Source organism: Aethalodelphis obliquidens, unplaced genomic scaffold (assembly GCF_003676395.1).
Source record: "Aethalodelphis obliquidens isolate GAN/ISIS:26980383/991018 unplaced genomic scaffold, ASM367639v1 scaffold41, whole genome shotgun sequence".
NCBI lineage: Eukaryota > Metazoa > Chordata > Mammalia > Artiodactyla > Delphinidae > Aethalodelphis > Aethalodelphis obliquidens.
In genome coordinates this window covers 16101706-16123614 of record NW_020837985.1, presented here as the reverse complement: position 1 = coordinate 16123614, position 21909 = coordinate 16101706, and the positions used below count along the sequence as shown (strand labels likewise).

Genomic DNA, 21909 nt, shown 5'->3' with positions numbered 1-21909 from the left:
ACGAAGTGAGAGAGTGGCATGGACATATACACACTACCAAACGTAAAATAGATAGCTAGTGGGAAGCAGCCGCATAGCAGAGGGAGATCAGCTCGGTGCTTTGTGAACGCCTACAGGGGTGGGATAGGGAGGGGGGGGGGGAAATGCAAGAGGGAGGAGATATGGGGATGCATGTATACGTGTAGCTGACTCACTTTGTTATACAGCAGAAACTAACACACCATTGTAAAGCAATTATACTCCAATAAAGATGTTAAAAAAAAAATTGGGGGTTTGAGCTAGATCAGGGGATGCCTGGCACAGGGACCTCCACCCCCTCCCCTGCGCCCACGGTAGACGCCTGTCATCCTCCAAGGCCCCCATGACCCCAGACAGGTCCCAGATGTCTTCTCTGCAGGACACTCCAGATGCGGGGCCTGGTGCCGGGCAGCCTGGTCTTGGGTGATGTCCTTGCCTTCCTCCCGGGGTCTGCGAGCTGCTTTGGCTTCCCCAGTGCCCCCCATCGGAAGCCCCTTCGGTGGGCCCATGGGGGTGGTCAGTGGGGGGAAGTGTGGGTCTAGCTTGAGGGCTGCCGTGTGCGGGCCGACTCACCATGTCCTCCTGGCCCTCAGTGGGCAGCAGCCTGGGCTGCTCTGCCTCCGCCTGGAGTGGCGTGGGCGGGACTGGGCATCAGTGTTGCCTCCTACCTCGCCCTCGCCCTCGCCGGGGCAGCTCTGCGGTCTCTAAGCAATGCAGGTCAGGACCCGGAGCCATGCCGCTGGGCCCAGGGTGGAGCAGAGCGCAGAGCAGAATCGGGGCAGGTCTGCCCCAGCAGCTCCCCTGCAGGTGGGTGTGGGGCGGGCCCGGGAGTGGACCCTCCAGTGGGGAGGACACCTGCTGCTGCTGTCAGGCCCATCACCTCGGCCGGGAGGGCCTCACAGAGGCTCCAGCAGGAGCGAGGTGCAGGGCGAGGCGCAGCCATCGGGCAGAGGTCAGCTCGTACCTCCAGGGGGGCTGCGGGGTCCCCGTGCCCTCCTCCTGCTCTGGGTTTTGGGCGCATCTTGCGGTTCCTGGTGGGCTCAGGCCTTCGGGAGGCTGAGGGCAGGAGGAAGGAGGGACAGCCGTGCTGCTCTCGCTTCTCCGGCCCCCAGGCCTGGCCCTCACTCAGCGCCGCTGCTGTCCAGTGCCACATGTGGCCCCATGTCACCACGGGGCACAGGCTCACAGGTGAGCTCCTGAAGGTCACTGATTGACGCCTCACCCTAATCTGCTAAGGGCGGGCGTGCTGCCCCCTATTACAGATGAGAAAGCAGGACCAGGGGGGTGAAGTGACTTGTGCAGGCCCCAGCTTGGGAGGACCGGCTCTCCATCCTTGGGGAGGGGGGTCCCTTCAGCTTAGTGAGGGGGGCAGGGCCCATTCTGTGGCACCCCGTCTAGACAGTACCGTTCCTTGTCTGCTACTGGGAAGGTCGACCCTGGTCTTTGGGGGCCCCGGCCTCTGAGAGACCCAGGCCAGCAGGAGAGAGCTGCAGGCGGAGGTCACGCCCTGCGTGGGAGCCCATCCGGGGCAGAGACGGCCCTACCACAGCCTCAGCGCTGGCCCTGGAGCTCGGCTTGTTGGCCCCCAGCCTGAGCCGTGTCCGGGTGCCCCTCTAGCCCCGTGTCCCCTGGCATCCTGCTGGCGGGCCGCTCCTCCCCCGGGCCTGGGGGCTTTGTCCTGCAGGCAGGGCTGCATTGCTGGGGGCGTCCCCTGGCACCCGCACTTCCTCTGGTGCCTGGGGGACAGGATCTGGGCAGTCTGAGGACAGACGGCTCCCTTCAGGCTGCTGCGGGGCAGGGGGCTGACGTCCAGGGCACAGCCTGGCGCCAACATGAGCCAGGGGCACGAGGCTGGAGGAGGCTGGCAGCCCTGGTGGGCGGTGGAAGCCGCTTGGTAGGAGGCCTCCCGGGGAGCGGGCATTGCTCCCTTGGCCTCTGCCCAGCAGTTTGGAGGCAGCCTGGGGCTGCCCTGGGACACCACAGCCCAGCAGCATCCGCCCGGCCCTCTGGCCTGGCCCTGCTGCAGCTTCCGCCCGCCCTCTGGGTTGCCAGCGGCTCCCTCCCTCTTCTTTGTTTGGGTCCTTGCTGCCTGCTGCCTGCCCTTGCTGGGGGACACCTTGGTGCAGAAGTCGGGGCGTGAACTGGCTGCGGGTGGATGGGCGGGAGCGGCGGGGAGGAAGCTGAGGGTGCAGCCTGGCACGTGGGGAGCCTGGGGGTGGGGGTGGGTGGCTGCGAGCCACCGGGGACGGGCCCGCTGGGCTCCGGGTCCCCAGGGCCTTGAGGCCCAGAGTCCTGCCCGGTGGCGTTTCGTGTTCCCAGACCAGTGTCCTCGGGCTGGGCTGAGTCTTTGTGGCCCAGCGGTGGGATGGCCTCCATCTCCCAGTTCCTGAGCAAAGGCAGAGGCCGTGTGAGACTGCAGGTTAGATGAGATGGCAGGCTGGGGACTTGCCCTTCTCAGACCAGGACTGCCACGACCCCTCACCTGCCTGGACATCTGTGGCAGTCCCTGGGATTGTTTTTGCCTCTCAAGCAACAGGTGCTGTTGGCTGGGCCCCGCAGTCCCTTCCAGTTGCCCGTCTGTGGCTGGGCGCACGGTGGGCCTTTGGGTTGGAGGGTCCCTAGTGCCGCCCCGCAGCCTCCGCCAGTCCCCCAGGTGGCCGTGGGACCGCCTTACACTTGCTGTCCCTCCTGTCTTCCCAGGGCTGCCCTGCCCCTCCCTTCAAACCGTGGCTCTGCGGCTTGGCCACCTGCTCTCTGCTCCCGGCTCAGATCCTGCTTGAGCTGCTGCCCTGGGGACCCGCTGGTCTGTGGCTCTGCTGTGCCCCCAGGGTCTCTGAAAGCTGCTGTTGGATCCCTTGTCGCCCACTCGATGCTCAGGTCCCCAGGGCCAGGCCCCCTTGACCACGTTGGACACATTGCCTGGTGCACAGTAGGTGCACGGGTGCACCTGTGGAACTGGGCCGAGTCCTCTTGGGTCCCTGTGCCTGCCTGGGGTCTGCATGGCCGCACAGGACAATGATGGGACGGCCTTCCAGAGATCTGAGGAGATGCTGGGCCCCCACCTGGATCTTGTCTGCTCAAGGCAGACACCCCTGCAGCCGCAGCTCTTGTTTCCACACTGATCTTTCTGGAGGATGATCTTACTGGAATTTTGCAAATTAAGCTTTAATATTTTTATGTTATCCATCCATGAAGTTTATGGAGTAAAGGAGCGCCACATGGTTAATTCAGAGAAAAGTCACCCCTAGCCGCCCTCCTCCTGTCCCGAGTCAGCTGCTTTGGATTCTTCTAGTAGATCTTTGATGCTTTCCTCTGAATAACACACTCGTGTCGCTACTGCTTGATTTTTTTCAACATTTACACATTATTTGTTGACTTGCAAGGTGAGGGTGCAGCAGAGTCAGACTCCTAGGCAGGGTGGGCGGGGCCAGAGTGCATCCTGAATCCCAGCGCTAAACCCTCTTTCCTCCCTCCCTGCCCGGGTTTGGTTTCTTCCAGCTCTGCAGGAAGGCGGCGGCCCTGCCTTCTGTGAGAAGATGTCCTACGGATCCATCGCTGGCAGCGGCGGCCTGGGGAGCCACGGCCCTTTTGGGGGGCCCTCCACACAAGGCTATCAGCCCCTAGGTAAGGACAGCAGTGGGCAGTGTGGGCGGGTCTCCACTGTGCTGTGTTGGTGGCTGTAGATGGGTTCTGTCCTGGCCGGCGCTGCCTGTGACCCGGGACCAGGGGTGACCCTGGCCCTGGGCTGGGATGGCGCCGTTGGCGTTGGGCTGAGTCGGCACCAGGAGAGAGCAGAGTAGGAGAGGCTGCTCTGCTGTGGGGTGGACTTGGGTGTCTGCGGTCATTCTGCGGTGGCCTGCGGGTGCTTGGCAGATGGCTGAGTGGGTGACTGTGGAGCAGGTGTCAGCGTGCAGTGCGCAGTGCGGGAAGCGAGGCCCGCGGGGTGCTGGACACTGTCCTGAGCTACACCGGGCGGGATCCGCTTCTAGGTTTCCGGGTGCCGAGCCCTCACCCCACAGGCTGACCGCACAGTCTGCTCACTCGCTGGCTCCCTTCCCTGGGCCAAGGGGGTTTTCGGCAGGACTGTGGCTTACGTAACTGATTTCGTGTCCTTGGGGGTGCCAGGCAGATGTGCGACTCAGTGAGTGTGAGTGAGTGTGCATGGGGACTTTAAATGTGACGTTTAAGGCTTGGCGACGTGGACTCCCAGGTGCCTCCCCTGGATCCCAGTTCCTTCCCGTCACCCCTGGGCTGTGGGTTACGGCTTCCTGGCTCTTGCTTGTGGTTTTGCTGCTACATGTCATAGTCTCACACAGACCTTGCGAGTCTGCGTGTTTTGGGACTCTGTACGGTTGAATTATTCTGCAGTTTGCTGGTTGTGCTGTTCTGCCCGAGTCACTGCCGTTCACGTGGCTGCCCTTCCATCTCCCTTCTCTGTGGCGCTGGGTCATGTGCGTGGCCATGGCAGGCGTTCCTGGTCCATGGGCGAGGGGCTGTTAGGGCACCTGTTTTGGGCCCTGTTGCATGGTGGTGCTGAGGACCCTTGGACGCTGGCGCTGTCGGGACGGCCCAAGCGAGGGGGTGGCCGGGGGTGGCCAGCTCGGTGACCGGTGGTTGTGCTGACCTGCCCCTGCTTCCCATCCCTTCAGCACCGGGCGGTGGCGGCCTTAACTGTTTGCCCGTCTGTGGGCGTGGAATGGTGTCTTCTGGTTGTAATTCACATTTCTCTGGTAACTCATGGGATTGATCAGGTTTTCGTGGGATCACTGGGCATTTGGGGCTCTCTGGGTAACTCTTTCGTGTATTTTTCCTTTGAGTTTGTCTTGTTCTTGTCGATGTACAAGGTTTCTGGAGGTGAAACCTTTGTCCACTGGGCTGGCTTTTCATTATGGTGCTGCTGAGGAAAGCAGGTTCTTAATCACGACGTAGCTGAGTTTATCAATCATCCCTGTCATGGTGTGCGTTTTCTGTTTAATAAATTCTATGATACGGTGATAATGATTTTGCCTTTACTTCCTCTAAAGCTTATATAATTTGTTTTTCATATTTAAGTCTTGCAATCACCTGGAATTGATTTTTGTTTATGGTGAGAGGTGGGGAGGGGAGGGTGGAGTGCAATAGCACTTTTCTCCGTATAACAGATGGTCCCTGGGCCCTTGACTGAAAATTCCATCCCTTTCCACAGACCTGCAGTGCCAGCTCTGTGATGAGTACAGTTTCCCTTACAGGTTCTCCTGGTCAGGTTTTCTATTCCTGTGCAAAGTTCTACCCTAATTTTCATGCAGTTGTTGTAACTTTGATATTTTTTAGGGCAAGTTGCTCTACTTGTTTTTCCTTAGAAGTGTCTTGGGTATTTTGGCCTTTTGCTGCTGAATAGATTATAGAATCCCTGCGTCAGACTTGGACTGCGATTGCTTTGCTTCCGCTGTGTTAACGTGTGAGAATCGGAATCTCTGTCACCACCAGTCTTCCAGCCCATGAACGTGTAGGTCTTTCTGTTTATTGGGTCTTTAACCTCTTTCAATAAAGGTTTATAATTTTCTCCATAAAGATCTTACGTATCTTCCATTAAACTTAACAAAATGACAACATGTTTTTTGCTGCTTTTATAATTGGTACCATTATAAATGGTATAGATTACACGTTCCAAGTCATGGTTGCTGGTGCACGCACACACGACTGTTGTTTTAAGAAGGAAAGTCCAGAGGTTTTATTTAATTTTTACATCCTATTTTTTAACTTTCTAAATGTGAGATACTTCAAACAGAGCAGTAGACGCAGTGATATCATGAACCCAGCACCCGTCCACTGGGTTTCGGGGTGAGGGGCCTCCCCCGTGGCTGGTCCAGCTTCACCTCTGCCCTCATGACCCCTCTGCCCAGGGCATTGAGAAGGAAGCCCGAGACGTCAGCACATCTCCTGTGTGAGTATTTCAGGGTGTGTCTCTTTTCCATGACCAAGTGTCGTACAGTTGCAGCCGTGGCTTCCTGCCCACCGCTGGGTTCCGGAGCACCACAGAGACATGCGTTTCCACGGGGTCCTTACGAGATCCACGCGTTGTAGTCGATGATGCGCCTTTTAAGTCTTTCCAAATCTCTAGATTCTCCTCTATCTTAGTTTTTCTTTTTTCCTCCTGAACTTTATTTCTTGAGGAAGCCAGGTTCTCCCTGTGGAGTGTAATTGACTTTTGCCCACTTTGTCCTGCCATTTTGCTAAAGTCTTTTTATTAATTGTAATAATTTGTGGAATCTTGGGTTTTCTGTATAGACAGTGTCATTTATGAATAACAACAGTATTTTCCTCTTCTATTTCAATGCTTTTATCTTTTACTTATTTTTCCTGCCGTCTGGAGCCGGTCCGATGCTCTAGTTCAGGGTTGAGTAGAAATGGTGCTTATGTTCTGTGTGAGTTTTGGGACGAAGAGGACTCTGTGTTCCTCACAGGCATCTGGGATTTTGCTGTAAAACTGCCACGCGGGCCTGGAGTTTTCTTTGTGGACTGCTTTGGACTGCCCATTACTCTCTCCATCTGTGAAGGCTATCCAGGCTCTCTGTTTCTTCTTGGGTCAGTTTGTTGTGTTTTTCTGGACATGTGTCTGCTTCGTCTAAGTGTTCAAATTGATTGAAATGACATCGTGCGTGGTAGCGTGTCACTGTCCAGTGGGACCCGGGCAGCATTATTGTTTGGTCAAGGGCATAGCTCTGAGGGTAGCTGCTCTGGTTCCGACTCCCTGCTCTGCTGCGTTCCAGCTGTGCCCCGACCACCTGAAAATGGACCAGGTTAGGCTTCCCTCCTGTCGTGGTGGAGACTGAGCAAGTTAACCCGGTGAAGCTCTGTTCCTGTTGTTTTGGTAACGTCTGTGGTACCTGGATCACATTCTCTTTTTTATTCCTAATGTTGTTTATTTGTACCTTCCCGTTTTCTTCTTTCGTAAACAATATTGCCAGACCCTTGGCAGTGTTATGAGCCTCTCCAAAGAGCTGACTTGACTTTCTTGATCTCTATCATATGCTAGTTTTAAAATTTGATGGATTTCTGCCCATGTTTTTGCTATTTTCCTTCTCCTTTCTTTGAGTTGACGCTGTTTTATTTTTCTGACTCCTAAGCTGGATGTTTACCTCATTCAAATTTAGTTTTTATTCTTTTCTAATAAAAGTATTTAAGATTATAACTGTCCAAATAATCACTGTTTTAGTCGAATCTCACACATTTAAAAATATATAGTATTTTTTTTGTTAGTGTTTAGTTGTAAATATTTTATGTCCATTATGATTTCTTCTTTGACCCAGGATTTATTTAGAATTATAGTTCGTCATTTCCAAACATACGTATTTCTTTCTAATTGTCTTTTAAAAATGATGTCTAAGTTAATTGCGTTTCTGTCAGAGAAGGGTCTGCATCTTCCTGATTTGTTGACAGCTGTTGAGACCACGGCTGCTTCTGGGATGCTGGTGTGATTCTGGGGGTGACCAGGAAGGCTCCCAGGGAGGCAGGGCTGGGCTTCCCAGCCAGAATGGTGGGGCCCTGCGGAGACCCCAGGTGTGGGAGCAGCTGCCGTCCCCAGTACCTGCTGTGTGCCAAGCGCCGTGTGCTACGGCTTACTCGGGGACCCCGAAGTTAACTATGAAGAGCTCAGAGTGGGCCCTGATCGTAAAATCGCAAATGCGTAAAATCGCAAATGCGTAAAATCGCAAATGCGTAAAATCGCAAATGCGTAAAATCGCAAATGCAGCAAAAGGCCAAGTGGGACGTGACTAACACATAAAGAGTTCACATAAATAGAAGGAACTGCCCCCGCCGCCAAACCTTCATGCGGGTGGGCCAGATCTGTGACGAGATCGGGATGGCTCACAGCACGGGAGAAGGCACTCGGCCTCACCGGTACCTGGAGAGCTGCAAGTGAACTTGGCCATTCTCCCGTGGCCAGGCTGTGGGGGGGCGGGCTCCCCCGGAGGGAAGGGCACACGGCTCCCTGCCTCCAGACCCCGCTGCCTTCCCTCTCGGCCCAGCCATGCCTCTTCTCTGTTAGGGAATAATCAGAGATACAGGCAGAGGTGTTTGCCACATGGGGGTAGGAGACAGAGTTCAGAAATGCCATCACCCCGCAGCTGGGGAGACAGTGAAGAGAGCCGGCCACCGTGGGGATCAGTTGTTGGAGAGTGCCGACGACCCATCCACGGCCCGGTGGGATGACGGACGGACATGGGGAATGAAACAGGCAAAGCCCCGTCCACAGTCTTCTAGTTGCGTGAGACCTCAGCCTGAGTGTGGACAGTGTTTACCTAGGGATGTGTGGTTGCAAATGATCTTTATTGTTTTCTTTTTAATTGTCTGCATTTACATGTAAATTGTCCCAGTTTCCCCCCCCCCCCCAAAGTTCAAAGTTCACGTGATTCCGGAGGGCAGATCAGACTGGCCCCTCCATGGGTGTCTGGGAACCTTGTGGAGCAACCAGGGGGAGGTGGGCAGGGTCTGGACTCCTGGTGACCGGATGCCAGCGAGGCTTGGGCATCGAGTGGCACCTGGCCTGCCAGCCGGGCCTGCGGTCTCCCTGCTCCCCACGAAGCAGAAGGGTGACCCCATCACCCGGGACCTGGGTGGCTGCATCTCCACCCTACACAGTGCTGTCTGGGCAGCCGTCACTGGGGCCGGAGTTCCCGGGCCTGGGGAGTGTCTGCCTGCAGGGGAGGCTGGGTGGGTGCCTGAGGAGGAGGCCCTGCCTGGAGGCTCCCCAGGAAGCCCCTGGGGAAGAGGGGAGGTTAGGCCCTGACCTCGTGCGAGATGGGCCCTGTCCTGGACCCTCAGACCCGCAGATACACCCAACGTGGAGGCCTTTTCTGCGAAGGAGCTGCCGCTGTAGGAGCTCAGCGCTGAGATGGGCCGGGACTGCCAGTCCCCAGGACTTTGCCAGACTGTCGACGTGCTCAGATGTCTACCCTGGAGCAGGCTTCTGGAAAGTGCCCTCCTCGTAGAGCCAGGCGGAGCAGGGCCCACGCAGCCTCATGGGCTCTGGTGTGTAGCCTCTGCCCGGCACCACCGCCTCCGTGGGCCCCAAGGTGCCGCGGACAGAAGGCAGCTTGCTCAGAGAGGTGTCTGAGTGTCTTCACGATGTGCATCTTAGGGCTCAGGAATTTTGGCAGACCTGTCCAGGAAGTGTTTCTGAATGAATGAAAATTATCGAAGAGGAAACCCCACAGTTGCTCCTCAGCTCGGCAGCCGAGTGTCAGGGGAACTCGTTTTTATTTTCACTTCCAGTACACCAGGAACAGTGCTTTCATGAAATACAGCAGTATGGTCCTGTGCTGGTGTTGGCGGCGATTTCAAATTGCCACAGACGTTCCCAAGGCCTTATTCTCCGTTTTTGCCGCGTTGTTTGTTGCACACAGATAACACCTGTCAAAGGCCTGGCCTGGTCTGTGGGCCACATCTGAGGCTCTGCTCTAAGGAGTTTCGTACTGGTTTGGAATTACCTTTCAGAAGAACCTGGGTGTGGAGAAAGATTTGGAAAATTTGAAGTTCCGAACTGATTGCTCTCTTTCAGCAAACGGGGCGTTCTGGAGGGTGTGGCAGTCAGGGAGGGCTTCCTGGAGGAGGTGGGTCTGAGTGAGTGGAGCTGTCAACATGGATGCTTGGAGGGCCTGGCACACCTGCTGTGCTGCGTGAGAGCCTCGTTCTACCAGCGGCACCCTGAGCCACTCTGCAGGCAGGCGGGGCATAACCGAGACCGTCCCTTGCTGTCTGTAGAGTGCGCTAAATGTTGGACTGAGTACGGAATCCGTCATTTCCCCTGCCCGTCGCCAGAGAGCAGCCTGCAGGACCCCTGTGTGGGCAAGGACGGGGAAGGTGATCTGGGGCCGGCCGGTACACCCAGAGGCCCAAGGGCCAGGAAGCGAGGTACTTCCGCTGGGATGCTGGGTCTGGGTGGCCAGGGAAGGCCACCCAGAGATGACGAGCACTGAGGAGGCAGGGTCAGTGGGCAGGGCATGGACTTCCAGGGGCTCAGGCTGTGGGTGCTTCCCTGGTGGCACAGTGGATAAGACTCCTTGCTCACAATGCAGGGGACCTGGGTTCGATCCCTGGTCAGGGAACTAGATCCCACATACATGCGGCAACTAAGGGTTCGCATGCTGCAACTGAGGAGCTGGCAAGCTGCAACTAAGAAGCCCACATGCTGCAACTAGGACCTGGTGCAACCAAATAAATAAATAAATATTAAAAACAGACAAACACTAAAAGCGGGGGCCTGGCCCATCTCCACCCTCACCCCCACCAGCATGTCCCTTCCCAGGGCCAGCTGGTGGCGTGGTGGGGCTGGACCAGTGGCAGGAGGGATGTTGCCAGGCTGTCAGGGCCCTGTGGGCTTCAGGGACGAGGCTGACCCTACAGGACAGAGTGAGGGGCTGGACCGGCTCCCGTGACCCCTTGGTCTCTTGGCCCCAGAGCCTGCATCCTCCTTGCAGAGGGGGCTGGCAGGCGAGTGTCAGGTCCTCGGTGTGTGCTTTAGGAGGGCGCTGCGTGGGAGGGGAAGCCGAGGGCAGGACTCATGCAGCTGGGCAGGAAGGCAGGGGTCAGTGGCGCCCCAAGGGGTGGCTTCTTGGCCAGGGTGTCTGGCGTGTCAGTGGTGAGTGCTGTCCCCAGGCTGGCCCTGGCCCCAGAGGGCCTTCTCCCTGCGGACAGGAGACAGCTGTCCCAACCTTCTCACTCCTTTGCCCCTGACATCAGCTTCTGGAGGCAGGTAGGGCCGGGTGGCCCTTTTTGGAGGTAGATGGGCACCATGGCCCGGAAGTGAGGTCCTTGCCGCATGGCGCCCAGCCAGGCAGCTGCAGGACTTGGACCCAGGCCTTGGACCCAGGCCTCTGGGCAACCCAGCAGGGAGGGGGCCGGTGGGTGGGAGCTGGCAGCAATGTTCTGGATCTGAAGAGGCTCCCCGGGAGCCTCCACCGTATCTGCCACTCCACTGGCTGGGGCCTTAAACACCCGCCTTTTGGTGCCTTTCCAGGGCCAGGGGTCGCCACGGACGGCAGCGGGACACCGGAGCGCACCTCGCCGCCTGCCGGCCCGAGGAAGGACTTGGCTGCAAGGGCCCATGGCCGGGTGGCGGGGCCCAGGGCCTCCCGGGCCAAGAAGAGGAAGCCCAACTTCTGTCCGCAGGAGACGGAGGTGCTGGTGGCCAAGGTCAGCAAGCACCACCAGCTGCTGTTTGGCACCGGGCTGCTGAGGGCCGAGCCCACCCGGAGGTACCGCATGTGGAGCCGCATCCTGCAGGCCGTGAACGCGCTGGGCTACTGCCGCCGCGACATCGTGGACCTCAAGCACAAGTGGCGGGACCTGCGTGCCGTCGTGCGGCGCAAGCTGGGCGACCTGCGTGGAGTGGCCCCTGGCCCCGGCCCTGCCAAGCCCCAGGCCCTGGCCCTCACGCCTGTGGAGCAGGTCGTGGCCAAGACCTTCTCCTGCCAGGCTCTGCCCTCTGAGGGCCTCAGCCCCGAGCTGCCCAGAGGTGAGTTCATCGCCCAGCTCAGCCGGCAGGAAGCTCGTGGCCACTGAAGGCCGCTGTCCCTCCCGTCGGTCCTCCCTCCATGATCTCTGGATCCTTCCTGTCCTTCATCCTCTGCTCCTTCACTCACGTGCTCGCCCAGCCGGCCGTCGTGCACGTGACAGCGTCTAAACCCCAGGCATTCAGGGGCTTGGCTTCCTCCTCGGTGGTGCTCGTCCCCTCCCTCACCCGTCGCAGAGCAGAGCCAGGCACAGACAAGATGCAGCTGTCTTCTCAAGGGCACCTAGTTCCAGCCTTTGGGCTGTGACCTACAATGAGGAAGACCTCTTCTCCTGGCAGTGTCACACGTGAAGCTGAAACACAGGGTCTCCAGGGCAGCGCTTACCCTGCTCCGTCCCACACGCGCTTGCTTTCCTCGCTCTGTTTCTGGTTCAGTGTCCAGACGAGGCCTTGGCTCGGGCTGGGCTGGCCCTGCAGCTTCAGGATGGGCAGGTGGGGACCTGGGGCCCTGTTACCCCGGTTACCTCGGGCCTCCCAGGCAGAGCCCTTCCCGGGCTTTCCAGGGGAGCATCGCTCTGCGGGGCCTGACTTCTCCACAGAGGCTGCAGTCGGGCACAGCGGGTCAGGGAGGGCGAGGTCAGCGTAGGCCTGCTGTCTGGCAGCCCAGAGAGTGCTGGGGCGGTAATAATAGGTGCCGTCTGGGCGGCACGCGGGCCGCAGAACTGCTGTGTGAGGCCATCGTGGCAGCAGCTGTGGAGCTGGAGGAGGGTGAGGGCGCCCAGTACCTGCGCTGGGTCCTCGCTGCACGAGTGTCACATCTCCGTGCTGCCCTGGGGCTGGGCTGGCCTAGAGCCGGGGCTGCAGTGGGTGGCCCCTGCTCCCCTCCAGATGCCGGCCCAGCTCTGCTCTCCCTCCCAGCCTGTGTGAGGTCTGCGGGCTGCTCTCCTTCGGCTCCGGCTTCCTCCCCTGTCCTAGTATGTTCGAGGACTGGCCGTGGGTGTGGGGTGTGTCATAGCTTGTCCTTCTGTTGCTCGGGAGGGGCCGCTCTACGGTTTGTGTCCTGTCCACGTGGTGGGCGGGCTCCTCGTTGCCGGCTCTTGGCACAGTAAAAGGGCGTGTGAACATCTGTGTGGAAACACGTCCTCGCTTTCTTGGCGGGTTTGGATAAACACCTGAGAGTCGAATTGCGAGTCCAGCGTGAGTGTAAGTTTAACTTTGTAAGAAACTGCCGAGCCATCGTCCACAGCGGTTGTACGTTTTCAGGCCCCAGGGCAGCTGTGAGAAGCCCTCTGCTTGGCGTCCCTGCTGGCAGTCATGCTGGCTTCAGCCACACAGAGCTGGCGGGAGAGGGGCCTCGCTGCGATGCAGCCCGGTCTTGTCCTGTGCTGTCTGTCCGTTCATCCTTCTTCTTTGGTGCAGCGTCTGCTCACACCCACGTCCATCTCTTCCTGGGCTGCTGGCCTGTCGCGTGCATCTGCTCAACCTTGATTCTGGAGACAAGGCAAGGGACCTGCCAGACACCTGTATTGAACCTGTGGTCCACGTTGAGTTCATTTTTGAGTGTGGTGGATTTGGGGTCGAGGTTCTGTAGATATCCAGTTATCGCACTGTTGGTTGAACATGGAATGACCCGGGCACCTCTGTTTTCATGTTTCTTTCAATCTGTGTCTCTGCTTATACAGCCCACACTGTCTGATTACGGAAACTATGAGGCCAGTATTGAAATGAGTGGGGAATCACTTCCTCCTGTTTTCCGAAAGGCTTTCTGTAGAATTGGTATTATTCTTCCCTTAAGTATGTGGCCACCATCTGAGACGGCCTTTCTTTCTCTGTGGGAGGATTGTCACCCACAGTCTCTCTAACAGTCTGTGCCACCCTTGCTGCGGTCCTTCTCGAGCGAGCTTCATTGTTTTGTGTCTTTCAAGGGACTTGCCTGTTTTGTCCAAGTTGTCAGAGTTGCTGGCACGAGTTGTTCCTCGTGTCATCTGAATGCCTGTAGGACCTGTAGTGAGAGCTCCTCCTTCCTTCCTGATGTTGCTAATTTGTTTCTTTTCTGTTTTGTTCTCAACTAGTCTGGCTGCAAGTCTATCAATTTTGTTGATAGTTTCAAAGAGCCAGATTTTTACTTCATCAATTTTCTCTATTTACCCACTTCGATTTAACTGATTTCTGCTGACCTTTATTATTTCCTTTCTACTTTGGGGTTGATTTGTTTCTGTTAGATCATTGACTTGGGACTTTTATCCTTTTCTAATGTCTCTGGTTGGACCCATCGTCCTGAGTGCTACTCTGTCTGATGTCAGTCGTGGCCCCTCCAGCTGTCTCATGATTACTGTTACATGGATGCACTTTCCAATCCTTTACTTTATAAGCCGTATCTGATTTTACACGTGAGCTGGGTTTCTCATGTTCAGCGTGCCGTCGAGTTTGCTTTTGTCCCATCTGACATCTCTGCTGTGGATTGAGTGGTGGCAGCAGTTCACCCTGAGCTTCCGGTGACGACAGAGATGTTCTGAGTCCACACTCCAGCGTGGTCTTTACTGGTCATGAGTGGGCTGTGATGCATGACCCTGCTTTAGGTGGGTTCTCTCTCGTGTCAAAACGTGTGTGTTTGGGGTAAATCTGCCACGTTGATAGTTGCTTCCTTTGTTTCCCTGTGACCCCTCGTCCTTTTTCTCTCTGCCTTCTTCCTTTGGCGTGACCGAGCGTGGTGCAGTGCTCTGTGTTACCTCCGCTGTGCCTTCTTTCTCTGGCGTGACCGAGTGGGGTGCAGTGCTCTGTGTTACCTCCTTCTTTCTCTGGCGTGGCCGAGTGGGGTGCAGTGCTCTGTGTTCCCTCCGCTGTTGGCTTAGGGGTGTTCTGGTTTTGAGCGGCTTTGCTTGGAGTGTGTAACCAGCGTCTTTAGCATCCGTGGCCTTCCCTCGAGGAACAGCCTCGCCTCCTCCTGGTGTGTGAGCTCCTTACAGGACTCCCGTCTGCGCCCCTGCACCCCGCACATACGTCATGTCTAACGCCGTTGGTGCTCGTTTGGCTCCGATGATCTGACTCTGAACTAGGTCAAGAGCGAGACAGGATGTCTTCGCTTGCCCGCACGCTCGCCCACTGCGGTCTTCCGCTCCTCCGGCCGATCCAAGCGTCCTTTGCCCTCCTGAGCTGCTTTCAACATTTCCTGTTCTGCATCTCTGGCTGAAAGAGCTTCTCTCAGCTTTTTTCTGTCTGAGAATCAGTCTTTATTTTGCCTCTAGTTTTGAAATATATCTCCACTGGGTACAGAGTTCTGGTTGACTGATTTTTTTTTCCTTTCTTTTCAGTGCTTAAAGATGTCATTGCGGGGTTTTCTGGCTTCCGCAGTTTCTGAGGCTGCTGTTGCCCTGGGCTGTGCCCAGCAGTGGGGGCTTGGCCCGAGGAGCTGCCCCCTTTGCCCTTCTCTTCGCCCCCCACTGAGCATTGCGGCTCCTGTTCTGTCTCTGAGGCTCTGCTGGACCCCGAGGGGACACAGCTGGGAGGGGGTGGCTCTGCCCAAGCATGGTGGCCCTGGGATCCACCCAGGGACCCACCTTCAGGCTGCGCAGTGAAGATGTGACCTCCCCCTCCTGTCTCCTCACAGCCACCGAGATGGACCTGAGTGACCTCCAGGAGCTGTTCCAGGAGACGTCGGCCAGCGTCTTCCGAATCAACTCCAATGGTGAGTCAGTGCCCTGGCCTCACCCTGCCCTGATCCGGGCCGCGGAGTGCACTGCGGGAGGTTCGGGGTGGTGGCCTCCCGCACTAGGGTGCCCTGTGGCCCGGGCCCTGCTGACGTAGGACAGCGGGGTGGGAGCAGGGCATGAGCCCAGTGCTTTGGGCTCAGGCTGGGCTGTGTCCTCGGCAGGTGCCCTCTTGGGCCCGTTCCTCCCTCCCCCGTCGCACACCTGGGACCTGGGTGGGCCCCCTGGGGAGGAGCGTGTCAGAGCCTCCCTCAGACTGGCAGGGCCGCCCCCTCACAGGTCACCGAGGCTAGGGGTCGGGGCGAGAGCCACAGCCCACGAGGACAGGGCTTGTCCTCCACTCCCTCAGGACACGGGGGCATGGGCACGGGGTGGCCTGGGCTCCCTGTACCCTCGTGGGTGGGAGCTCGCGTTTGCCCTGAACTCGGAGCTCTCCCAGGTCAGAGAGCGCTGACCGGCGGGGAGAGAAGCCCCTCCCTCCCCAGAGCCAGGGCGAGGCCCACTGGGGCAGCTCCCCAGGGCCCCTGAGCCCCACTCGGGCCTGGGCGTCTGTCTCTGGACAGCTGGGGAGAGGGCTGCCCTGGGGCCCTGCTGTGGGGTCTCGGCACCCACGTCCCTGCACAGAGGCAGGCTGGGGGCGCATCCTGGAGGGTGGGGACTGCGTGGTGGAGCCCCGCTGCCCCTGACTCCTGCCCCTTTCTCTCGGCAGTGGCCTTCTTGGAGCAGAGCCTCCGGTCCCTGGGGACGCCAAGTGGCACGCAGGAGCTGCGGGACAGCCTGTGAGTGTGCGTGTGGTGCGTGTGGATGTACACGGATGTGCCCTGCACCCACTCGCATGCCGGCCCATCCACACACCAGCCCGACAGCTGGCTGGGCTCACGTGGGGCCACCCCCAACACAGATGTGTGACACCCATGTAGACACACCTGTGTACAGGTGTGCACTCAGGTGGCGGGACATGCGTCTCTTGCACACTTTTTGCTTCACTGACTGTCCCCACACGTGTCTGCCACACACCAGAGCTCCGGCTGCACCTCCGAGGTCTGGGCCAGTCACCGGTGGGTTTAGCGTTCTCTGCCCTGATGATTCTTGTTGCTTTGGAATTAGCTGTTGTGGCAGCAGGGTAGGGCTTCCTGCTGGCGGGGCTCAGCCCTGCCCTCGGCTCCTTGCATCCCGCAAGTACCCTGGGAAGGAAGGGGGCAGGTAAGGCTGTTCCCCTTCATGGAGGAAGACTCTGAGGCCCCGGGAGGGGCTGGATGTGTGGGTCAAGCTGCACCTCTCTCAGTGGACAGGCCAGAACCCAGCCACCCACTCGTCCGTCCGTCCACCCACCCGTCCTTCCTTCTCTCCGTCCACCCAAGCAGTCTGGGACCACCCCTGCCAAGTCTCGGGGTGCAGAGGCAGGCGACACAGGGCCCTCGGCAGATTTTGTGTGCAATTCTGCTTTAAGTTATTCTTTACGTTTCTTTTTGAAAGTAGCATGTATTGTTTCCTGATGGTGAAAGCAGTGTGTGCTCGTGGGCACTCAGGTAGCCTCCTGCCAGCCTCTTCTCAGGCCCACAGGCGTTTTGTGGAGTCGCGTGTCAGTCACTGATGTCCTGGATCCTACTCGTCACACTTAGGGCTGGGGCTGTGCGTGCCCCCGTCGCACACTGAAGACGTGCCTTTCAGAGGCACAGATGGCGCTGTCGGCTCTGTGTGGTTGTTCAGCTGAGATGCGGGACCGCTCTCGGGCTGGTCCGTCTTCAGCGTCAGGAACGTGCAGTCTGTGTCTGTGCTGCTGCCTGTTTCTGGGTTGGGCTCCCGGAGTGCGGTCCCCAGGGTCAGACAGGTGGCCTTCTCAGAGCCCTGACCCTTGAGCGCGTTTCCTGGGCTGCCTGGTCTGGGGGCTGGAGGATGCCATCACCGATGTGGGTCTGGAGAGGGGAGTGGGCCCTTCCCCGGGCCCCAGCTGCTCCCCACCCGCCCCTGCAGCCTCAGCTTCCAGGTCCACAGCTCGCTGAGTGCCTTCCTGCCCCCCTCCGCCCCTCAGGAACCCCAGCCCTCTGCCCCTCCTCCAGGTGGGGCTGACCAGGCTCCCTAGCCTGTGTGTCCTGGCCTTCCAGAGCCTTCCATGGCCACATATATGGGGGGAATTTGTGCACCTCCCGGACCGTTAGCATTTTTCTTTTTTTCTTTGCGGTACACGGGCCTCTCACTGCCGTGGCCTCTCCCGTTGCGGAGCACAGGCTCCGGACGCGCAGGCTCAGTGGCCATGGCTCACGGGCCCAGCCGCTCCGCGGCACGTGGGATCTTCCTGGACTGGGGCACGAACCCGTGTCCCCTGCATTGGCAGGCGAACTCTCAACCACTGCGCCGCCAGGGAAGCCCGCCATTAGCATTTTTAAATGACTTGAGACAGCATGGAGTTGTCAAGTCTATATTTTCTCCACATTGACAGTCGCCAGCTTTTGTATTTTGCCAAGTAAGGACATTAAAAAAAAAAAGTACGCTACCATCCACTATTGCCATCATATTAAAAAATAAAGATATTTCAGTACTCCTGAAGTAGGCAGGACCTGATCTCAGGAGAAAGAACAGTCTTTCAAATTGAATAAATATAGCTTCACGAGAACCTCACAAGGTTGAACCTGTTTTTCTCATCTTGCGTGAGACAGGCGTGGGCTTTGTCATTTCTGTGAGCCACCGTGAGTGGCTCTGTCCCGCCCCCCAGCACGGGCTCCCAGACTGGCCGAGGTGGCCGGGGAGTGAAGGTGAGGCTCATCGGTGTCAGCCCAGGGCACTGCTGGGCCCCCCCGGCAAGAGTAGCTGAATGGATGGACGGTCCTTCCAGGAGCCCCGGGCAGGAAGTCTGCCCTGCGGCCTCACCTCCCTGCTGGACGTCCTCCAGCTCTGCTCATCTTTTCTGAAATGGTCTTGGCTACTTCCGATTGGTTGTATTTCAACATAAATTTCAGAGTCAGCTTGTCCTTTTCTGATTTTTGAAGCTTGCTCTAATTTTATACGGGGTCACAGTGACTCTGCAGACCCATTTAAAGAGAACTGGCCTCGTAGGGAACCTGAGTCTTCCTGGCCATGAACGTGGTCGGCTTTCGTCTCATTTACAGGTGTTTTTTTTCCAGCAGTTCCTTGTAGGTTTTAGTGCACTGGTCTTGCGTGTATTTTGTTAAATTTATGGTAATGATTTCATATGTATATATTTTAAAATTAATTAATTAATTAATTTATTTTTGGCCGTGTTGGGTCTTCGTTGCTGCGCGCAGGCTTTCTCTAGTTGCTCCGAGCGGGGGCTACTCTTCATTGTGGTGTGCAGGCTTCTCCCTGCAGTGGCTTCTTTTGTTGTGGAGCCCGGGCTCTAGGTGCGTGGGCTTCAGTAGTTATGTCTCGCGGGCTCCAGAGCACAGGCTCAGTAGTTGTAGCTAATGGGCTTAGTTGCTCTGTGGCATGTGGGATCTTCCTGGACCAGGGATCGAACCCGTGTCTCCTGCATCAACAGGTGAATTCTTAACCACTGCACCACCAGGGAAGTCCCTATATTTTTATACTGTTGTAAGAAGTATTGTTGCTTAAATTTCATTTCCCATTTTTGGTTCCGCTACATGGAAATACAGCTGATTCTGTTTATCGCCTGTGCCCTGTGCCCTCGTTAGATTCCATATTCCCTAGGATTTTTCTACATAAATGAACCTGTCGTCTGTGACAGAGGCTCTCCCACTTCTTTGTTTTAAATCTCTGTGCTGCTTACCTCTTTCGTCCCGTTACAATGTTGTAACCGTGTCCTTTTATAGCTAGAATGTCATAAACCTATAAAGTTCCATGTGGAGGTAGGCAGTCCTGGAAGTGTACGCCTGTGCCGGTGCCCGTTCGGGGGAGCCGCCCGCCTGTCCTGGCAGTGACAGGAGGCTGCTTTGTCTTTACAGTCTCTCTTCAGCAAGTTGATCACCTTCCCTTCTCTTTTCTAGTTTTCTTAGAGCTTTTGTCATGAATTCTTGTTGAATTTTGTCGGATGCTTTTTCTGCATAGTTTATTGAGATGATTTTCTCCCTTTTAAATTTGTTCTGTTAGTATGAGGATTACATTAATTGATTTTGGATGTCAGACCAACCTTGCGTTCCTTGGACGATGTTATCCTTTTTGTATGTGGTTGGATTCAAGTTTCTAATATTTTGTGCAGGATTTTTGCTGCTCTGTTATGTGACTTTTGCTGCTCTTTGCTTTTAGATTCTTTGTTTAGGTTTTGGTATCAGGGTAATGCTGGCCGCGTAAAATGTAAGTGTCCCTTCTTGTCTGTTTTCTGGAGGACTCTATAGTATTGATATTACTTCTTTAAATATTTGATGGTGAAGTCGTCTGTATCTGTAGGAATGTTTTCGAGAACAAATTTAATTCCTTCAGTAGGTGTAGAGCTGTTTAGGTTTTCTGTTTCTTCCTGAGTCAGCTTTGATAATTCTTGTCTTTCAAGGAATTTTTCTTTTTCATCTTAGCTGTCAAATTTATTGGCATTTGGGATTCATAATATTTCCTTATCTGGGTGTGACAAGGAGGGAGGGCTCTGTGGCGCCAGCGACCACGTGACCAAATCCCGAGGGGAAACGCGGCGTGTGTCCCTGCTGTTTCCTGTGGCCTCCGGGCAACCTGGGAGGAAAGGGTCCCTGCACCACGTCCTCAGCCCACGCCCCCTTAGGTTGGTGCAGAGTCTCCTTCCTATGCCACCCCCATCCCCCTTTCCGCATGCCGCAGCTCCGTGTGACCCAGGGGCCAGCGTCGGGGCCTGGGGCCTGCCCGTGCCTCCCGGGGCGTCCACCTCGGCAGACGGCACCCGGCTCCGTGGGTGGCCTGTCCGGAGCTTCCCATGTTCAGCCCAGGGTGGCCTGGTGCCGATGCCCGCTGCTGCCACGTGGGGGTCCCACAGGGGGCAAAGGGGGGCATCTGCGCTGCAGCTTGAAGGTCGGGAGGGTCTCTGGTGTCTGCGCCCCGTAGTCAGGCCAGGGCCCTTCCCTCACTTGGGCCTGTGAGCCCGCAGGAGGCCTGAGGACAGGGTCTGTCCTGTGTCACTCCATCCACAGGGGCAGTGGTCAGCCCCAGGCGGCGAGGGGCTGGTCTTTTCAGCACCTTCAAGGTCACACTCAGAATCGTAAACTGAGGGGCTGGGAGAGGCCCTGGGCCCGGCCTCCCCCTGTTCCTGGGCCTGGAGGTGGGAGTCTCACCGGGGCCCCCAGAGGCCTGGGGGAGGGCTGGGCTTTCCTCAGCGGTGGTCCCAGGGCCACCTCTGCAGCCATCGTGCTTCCTGGGCCCCGACCGGTGCTGACCCACAGCGGCCTTTCCACAGGGAGGGCTCATGGCTGGGGCCCCGGGGGTGCAGCTACCGCGCCCGTGGCTTGGGTATGGGGTCCATGGGGGCTGGGAGGTGAGGGGCCTGGTGACGCTGACCTGAGTTCACCGTGTCATGTCATTTCCCCCCTCCCCCCACCTCGCCTGCCCCCCTCCCGTGTCCGTCCCTCCCTGGGCCTATCTTTACGTCCTTCCCGTCTGTTCCCTTTTTCCTCTGCACGACTCCTCCTTTCCTGTGCACTTGCCCGTCCCTCCGCGAGCCCGCCACCTGCCGTGCTGCCCTTCTGTGTCATCCCCCCTTTCTGCTGCCCGCCCCCTGGTCTTCTCTCCCCTCCACACCCACTCCAGGCACACGGTGCAGCAGCAGACCAACCACGCGATCGCAGCCAGCACCAGTGCCCTGAAGCAGATGGCTGAGCTCCTGCGGGGCTGCTCCCGGGTATGTTCGCTGGGGGCCGGAGGGGGCCAGGGCCCGGGGCGCGGGTGGGGAGACAGATGCTGGCCACGCGGCTGCTCGGGGCAGAGGTCGCGCGTTCCTCTGTTCACCGGGCCGTGGGCCGGGCAGCGGTGCAGGTGCCGTGGGCTCCCGGCCTCCTGGGCAAGAGTGCCCTGTCCCCCTGCCCTGCTCTACGTGCCCCTCACCCACCTGCCACCTCTACGTGTGCCCTTCCTGCCACTGCACTCACCGTCGGCCTCCTCAGCGTGGTCACGGCCACTGCATCCCAGACCACGGCCCCTTCACAGCCCCCATGTCCCCGCTGCCCCTCCCCACTGGCCTCTCACGTGCCCTCCAGCCCTGGCCGGCTGTCTGTTATCCACACCCTACCTGCTCCCCCAGAGGTTGGGGGAGCCCAGAGCATGCAGTGTTGTTAAGCCCTCGCGGCTTACAGAGCAGGGGCCTGTTTTCTTCAGTGAAGCTTGTTTGTTGCCCATTCGTTTACACGTGGCCCAGGGCTGCCAGCAGCTACAACAGCAGAGACCCACCTCCAAATCCTAAAAGCTGAAGTGTGGCCCCTCGCAGAGAGGCCCTGCCTCTGGTGAGGAAGACTCAGGCCCCGTGGTGAGCCCCGCGGGCGCCGTCCAGCAGTGGGCGGGCGTGGACCACTGATGCTGCTCAGCCTGGGCGAGCACAGCGCTCCCGCGGGGTGAGAGGAGCACGTGTGTGTTCTGTTCGTCCCAGGTGCCCGGAGGTCCCTTTGGAGACAGAAAGCAGACGTGGGGACTGGTCTCAGGAGGACACAGAGGGCTTTGGGGGTGATGGAAATGTTCTAAAACCAGGTGCTGGTGACGGTTGTACAACCGAAGCTTACACTTAAGGTGAACTGTACACTTAAGATAGATGGATTTTTACCTAATAAA

General features: G+C 57.7%; 1 protein-coding gene across 1 annotated transcript in view; it reads left to right on the top strand.

Moving 5' to 3' along the window:
- The window catches only part of TSNARE1 (t-SNARE domain containing 1), an 81110-nt gene that overhangs the window by 26379 nt on the left and 32822 nt on the right, over positions 1-21909 (top strand). The window contains exons 2-7 of the mRNA XM_027078009.1: positions 3517-3642; positions 9763-9912; positions 11018-11515; positions 15120-15197; positions 15929-15998; positions 20899-20989. Coding sequence (XP_026933810.1) covers positions 3555-3642; positions 9763-9912; positions 11018-11515; positions 15120-15197; positions 15929-15998; positions 20899-20989 — 975 coding nt within the window. The 5' untranslated portion in view covers positions 3517-3554. The remainder of the gene's footprint in view (positions 1-3516; positions 3643-9762; positions 9913-11017; positions 11516-15119; positions 15198-15928; positions 15999-20898; positions 20990-21909) is intronic.